The sequence below is a fragment of the Apium graveolens genome, chromosome 7 (assembly GCF_009905375.1).
Source record: "Apium graveolens cultivar Ventura chromosome 7, ASM990537v1, whole genome shotgun sequence".
Taxonomy (NCBI): domain Eukaryota; kingdom Viridiplantae; phylum Streptophyta; class Magnoliopsida; order Apiales; family Apiaceae; genus Apium; species Apium graveolens.
The window spans coordinates 26,740,725-26,747,171 of NC_133653.1; the positions used below are offsets into that span (position 1 = coordinate 26,740,725).

General features: G+C 33.8%; 1 protein-coding gene across 1 annotated transcript; it reads right to left on the bottom strand.

The window, feature by feature from the left end:
* Window positions 1–323: 323 nt before the first annotated feature.
* Window positions 324–1,338, bottom strand: LOC141672955 (uncharacterized). The gene has a single exon (XM_074479650.1). The coding sequence runs from the start codon at window positions 1,198–1,200 to the stop codon at window positions 562–564; it is 639 nt and encodes a 212-aa protein (XP_074335751.1). The 5' UTR covers window positions 1,201–1,338; the 3' UTR covers window positions 324–561.
* Between the last annotated feature and the right edge of the window lie 5,109 nt (window positions 1,339–6,447).

The window sequence follows — 6,447 nt, forward strand, 5'->3', positions numbered from 1 at the left end:
TCCTGCATTCATCCTCGCGACTCTACATTGTTTTTACCCTTCTAACACTAAATCATGAAACGTATTTGTAATTTACATAGAATCAAATAACTTCTATTTATTTACCGCCATCCGATTGTGTTTAACTAAAATATGTAAGAAGACATGATACATGAAAATAATCCAATCAATTGTATTATAACCTCTATCATAAAAATTGAAATTTATAAATTGCTGATAAATTAGTTAAAAATATTTGATGGTTCCCCTAAATTACTGATATTTTAAAAATCGTCTAAAAAATCACAAATCAATGCGGAACCAACCGGAAACAAATCAGTACAGAACCAATCGAAAATCGGTAACAATGGTAATAACATCTTAATACAGAGGTAATCCTTGTTACACACGAAAATAACAATTTCTATATAGAGTATATTCGTTAATTGTTACACGCATAAATACCAAACCAACAACTCTTCCACCTGATTATTCATTGTTTCTGTTAATTCTAATACCTATCATTTATACTTCTTTTTCAAGGCACAAAAACCCCCAAAAACAAAGAAAGAAATTATAAACTCAAACTTTAATTGCTGACGCCTGGTGTTCTCCCAGTACTTTAGCCGTCTTTGACGAATTCCTAAACGGCCTAGGAAAGTGCCACCCACGTGTCTTCGCCGCCTTACTCTCCCCGGCGCGTGAACTCAACGCAACACTCAACGACCTCGACCTCTTCATCATCAACATAAACTCATTACTCTTTTTATTACTCTCTTCCTCCTTCTCTACCTCCTCTCCCACTTTCTTACTCTTCTTAAACATCGACAACAACGACGTCGTTTTGCTTCTACTACTCCCACCACTCTCTGCCACAGAGGGAACAATATTCTTATTCATCGGAGCAGCAGTAGGTAACGGCGGCTTTTCGGCGGTGAACTCGAGGTTCGGTGCGTACTTTGAACGCGACCTGAGAAAGGGTATCGCGAGTGATCTTGATTTACGCATGGTGGGCTCGGTATCACCGGAGGGAACGCTGGAGAATATAGAGAAAGATGACGTGGTGGGAGGGCAACACTCGCATGGGCGCGTGTTGGCGCAGTTAGGGCACAAAGTGTTGAGACGTTCACGTAAACAAGTAGGGCAAATTCCAGTACGACGGCGTTTTGAAGGGTGAGTAGGGCACTTGTATATCTCTTCTTCATCCATATAACATGCCATAATAAACTCAAACAAATATGTTTACGCTGCTTCTTGATTGTTCTTGTGTTTCCGTGTGTGTTTTTGTGTATGTTTCTCTCTATAGATACGTGCAGAGAGAGTTGTGTTTGTGTTAGGCTTTTGATTTTTTATGGGGGAGAGGTTGTATATATATGGTGACAATGAGGGTTAGTTGCGTTAATCATGGTCAAACCAGTGTTTGCGAGTCATATTAGAAAAAGGATTTAATAATTCGTTTCGGAGTTATTTTAATTTGGACATAACTTCCGAAAGCAGGAGGAAAAAGGATTTACTGTCAAAATGTTACTAAAGTAATACTATTTGTGTGTACGTTACAGCGGAGCACGTGCGGGGAGCCTTGAATTGACAACTGACAATATCTCACGAAAATTTGGTCTTAAAATACTTTAATTAGGAGATTTGCATGTGCAAATTTTAAATTATTGAGGAAGTATTTTTGGCAAATATAGGGAAAAAAATTAAAGGACTTAGATTGTTCGCGTTCTATTTTTCTTTGACAAATTAGCTTAGAATCTGTGTGATACTCGGATTTTTTCTAATATTATATATTTTTAATACATAAATTAAATTTTAAATTTTTTAAGATGCAAATTTTATTTATTCAAAATTTTATATAATATAATAATCATACATATACACATATATATTTAAAATTTTATTTAGAGATATTTAAATTTGAGAAAAATAATAATACTAATTAAAATATATAAAATTTTATGTGTGCTTACGACATATATTTACTTTTAATTTAAAAAATAAGTTTTACCCCTGATTAATAGTACACAAGTCACATATAATATGATATTGATTTTGTTTTAACACGAGACCCATTATGCTGATCAAATTCAACTAATTTAAGTTATGCTATCAAAATTTTAATGTTTCCGCATAAAATTCACAAATATTTTATTTTTCGTTTAACAAATGTTTATTAATTTGAAATAGTTAAAAAATCAAGTTAAAGTTCAAATGAATAAAAAAACTATAAAATTCATTTAATTTTTATTTCGGCTCTATCTTGAGTTCTATAAATCAGATTTTGACGATTTTGCAGTCCACCGGAAAATCACGAAATAATGTTTAATTCAGTTATGGTTTAAAATTTAGCCAACAATTATTATCCATAAATTAAAGAAAACAATAATTATAAATTTTGCATTGTTATTTTATTCAATTTAAGATACAAAATACTGTTTGGTTTAAAATATTGAAAAATCAATTTAGAATATCTATTTATAGTTTGTTATAAAATATTTCTTTATTTTAGATTCCAGCAGTTATATTTAATTTATTGAAAGATCTAACGATCAATATTAATTTGGTAGTACAGGAACAGCTACTACCAAAATTTTGGATAAGATCACCCTTATGTATATTATATGAGAATGATATAATTCTCGTTCTTAATTAAGGATGCGTATTCACCCGGCCCAACCGACCCTGATCTGATTTCCAGAAATAAAAATTTTGAGTTTTCTGGGGTACAACTCAAATGAGGAGGAAATTGGGTTAAAAAATATAAAAATTTTGAAAATCGAGGCAGATAGAAGGATTAATGTTTTCCCGTCGCGATCCCTAACTCAAAACCTCTATTTTATGTAATTAAACATTTATATACACATATTATTATTTTTAGATTTTAGTTGCCAAGTAATCATGTTAGAAGAAATTGATGATATCAACATATAAACTATCAGAATTTATTTATCAGTATTTTATATCAAAGTTTAGTAGAAGTGACATCATTAGCATTTGCTGATCAGTATTTGACATCAACATTTGGTCACTTCAACTGAAAGTCAGGAGATATCGAAGAAGGAAAAATTTGCATAATATATGTCGGTGTAGGACTTTATTTTCTATAGCAGTCAATACATGGATATGTTTTAGGATTTTTTTTTGTAATAGAATATAATTCCTTATTTATTGTTTATTGTGTAGTTGTGCAGTATATAAGCACATATTAGGTTTACACTTTATGTGTCACGAATTGATATATCTTTTATGTAACCTAGCAGCTCTCAAGGTTTATTGTTCATCTTTTGAGAGAGTAATTTTGTAACCAGTTTTTATCGGTCAATACAAAACTGTTTCATTCTGTTGATTACTTAATTCGATTTGTCTGGATAAACTGTATTCACCCACTTTACAGTTTTATTAAGGACCTAACAATTGGTATCAGAGCTTGCTGTTGATATACAACCAGTTTAAGATCTAAAATCAATTATAATGACAGACAAATGACCTAAACAAAATCCCCCACCTCCACCATAAGCCAATCAACCTATCAATTACAATATGAGTAGAAATGAGGCTATTAAGGTTCCAATTCTGAAGATTCCCGAATATCCAATTTGGAAGGTAAATATGGCTATGTGTCTGGAAGTAACAAATCCTGAATATCTGAACATAATTTATGATGGTCCTCACAGGCCAATGAAATTAGCAGTTGTTGTTGCTGTCCAAGAAGAGAAGATGGTTGATAAAGATAAGAAGGACTATTCTCATGAGGATTTTTTATCTATTATGAAAGATGCAAAAGTAAGACATATTTTGCATAGCAGTCTTGACAATGTCATGTCCAATAGAGTGATTGGATGCAAAACTGCCAAAAAATATTGGGACACTTTGGAGGTGAAGTGTCAAGGCACCACTGCAATAAAAAAGAACAGAAGAACCATACTAACTCAAGAGTATGAACACTTTGATTCAAAGTATGATGAGACCTTGGCTAAATCTATGATAGGTTTCAAAAGCTGATGAATGACTTGTCACTGGTAGACAAAGAATATGATCTAGAAGATTCTAACTTGATGTTTTTTCTTGCACTCCCTGAAAAGTGGGACTTGAAAGCCATATCAATAAGGGATAATTATGATTTTGATGATACATCTCTAGATGAGATTTATGGCATGTTGAATACTCATGAACTGGAGATGGAACAAATGAGCAAGAGGAAATGACCAAAAGCAAGACAGGTTGCACTGAAGGTTGAAGGGAAACCAAGGGAGAAAGTTGTGAGAAAAAATCACTCCAAAGTAAAAGTCATGATTGCAAAGTATGATACTGAGTCATCAAACTCTGATGATGACTCAAACTCTGAAAGTGAATTAGGCTTTGAGGGTGATCATTGTAACGCCCTCCAAACCCGTGGTATAAGTTTGGGGGTTACGAGCTAATCACCAAACCTGTACAATCTTATTAATAAATAATAAAGAAATGAAACTAAACCCCTTTAACACTAACCAGGACCTTTTTAGGTTGAAGTATGAAAACAAGAACCACTAACTACTTTTATTACAAACCAACATTCAAAATTTCACAAACTCTTTTTTTATTACAAACCATTGTCTAATTCATTTTAAACTAAGTTCATCTTTTATTCAAACACACATACTATCTGTTAGATATATTTGATAATGTCATGTCTAATATGATTTATGTTTAGTTTTTCAGATCTTACTTAAACAGGACAAATCAGTACTTAACTGAAATCAGCACTTATACTGAAGTCAGAACTTAAGTCATCAGTACTTAAGGTTCATGAGATATTTATCAGAAGATAATATCAGGACTTAAAGGAAATATTCAGATAAGGAAGGCAACTGATTTACAGGAAGAGAAGATCTAGACAAACGTAAGAAGAGATATGCATGAAGAAGGAATTCCGTGAAGAATGGAATACTTGGAAGAAAAGATATCTGATTGATATATTTTAGGAAGCAGAATTATATTCCATATCAATTAACGATTATCTTGTAACTGTGTAGTATATAAACACAGACATAGGGTTTACACTATAAGTGTTATCATTATCGAGAAGATTATTCATTGTAACCCTAGCATCTCTCGTGATATTTGTTCATCACTGAGAGATGACAGTTTCATACTGTAACAAAGTTTATTGTTTTGAATAAAGTTTGTTTTCTGTTACTTGAGTTATTAGAGTTCGATTTGATTGTGCTATACACTGTATTCACCCCCCTCTATAGTGTATGTGTGACCTAACAAGTGGTATCAGAGCCTATCTGTTAACACACAAACAGTTTAAGATCCAAAAACAATCATGTCTGAAGTAGAGACTCCAACTAAGCCCACCAAAACTGAAGAACCTCCAAAGACACAAATTCATAGCCGATATGAGGCTATTAGAGTTCCCATATTGAGACCATCTGAATATCCCATATGGAAGGTGAGGATGACCATGTTTCCGGAAGCTACGGATCTAGAATATTTAGATAGAATCAAGGAAGGGCCTCACAAACCAACCAAGCTTGATGTTGCAGTTGCAGGTGAAGCAACAAAGTCAGTACCAAAGGAGAAGAGTAACTACACTGCTGAAGATATCGCATCAATTGCTAAGGATGCTAAGGTACGACACTTACTGCATAGTGCCATTGATAATGTAATGTCAAACAGGGTAATAAACTTTTTGACTGCAAAGGAGATATGGGATGCCTTGGAAACAAGATGCCAGGGAACTGATACGATTAAGAAGAACAGGAAGACAATACTCACTCAAGAGTATGAACACTTTGACTCAAAGGCTAATGAGTCATTGACTGATTTATATGATAGATTTGTCAAACTCTTGAATGATTTGTCACTGGTTGATAAGGAGTATGATCTTGAAGATTCAAACCTTAAATTCCTGTTGGCTCTTCCTGAAAGCTGGGATTTGAAGGCAACAACAATAAGAGACAACTATAATCTTGATGAAACGACTCTTGATGAAATTTATGGGATGCTCAAGACTCATGAACTTGAGATGGAACAAAGAAGCAAGATGAAAGGAGGAAAGTCAAGGACAATTGCTCTTAAGGCTGAAGAAGAATCCCCCAAGGCATCTACCTCAAGTAAAGGCAAGGATAAAGCTCTCTTCACAAAGTCTGATACTGAGTCATCAAGTTCTGATAGTGATGATGACTCAGAATCTGAAAGCTTGCCTGAGACGGATGCTGATGAAGAGATGATGAAGCTGTGTGCCCTTATGGTGAAAGGAATCAGAAAGATTGCATACAGGAAGTTCAGGAAGGAAAAGAAGTTTTCCAGGAAAGGTGCAAGTTCTGATAAGAAGAATTTCAGAAAATCTGAGGGCAAAGGAGGAAAGTCTGACAGAGGAGATTATACAAATGTCAAATGCTACAACTGTGGTGAGAAAGGCCACATATCTCCTGATTGCAAGAAAGTGAAGAGTGACAAAGGCAAGGCTCTTGTCACAAAGAA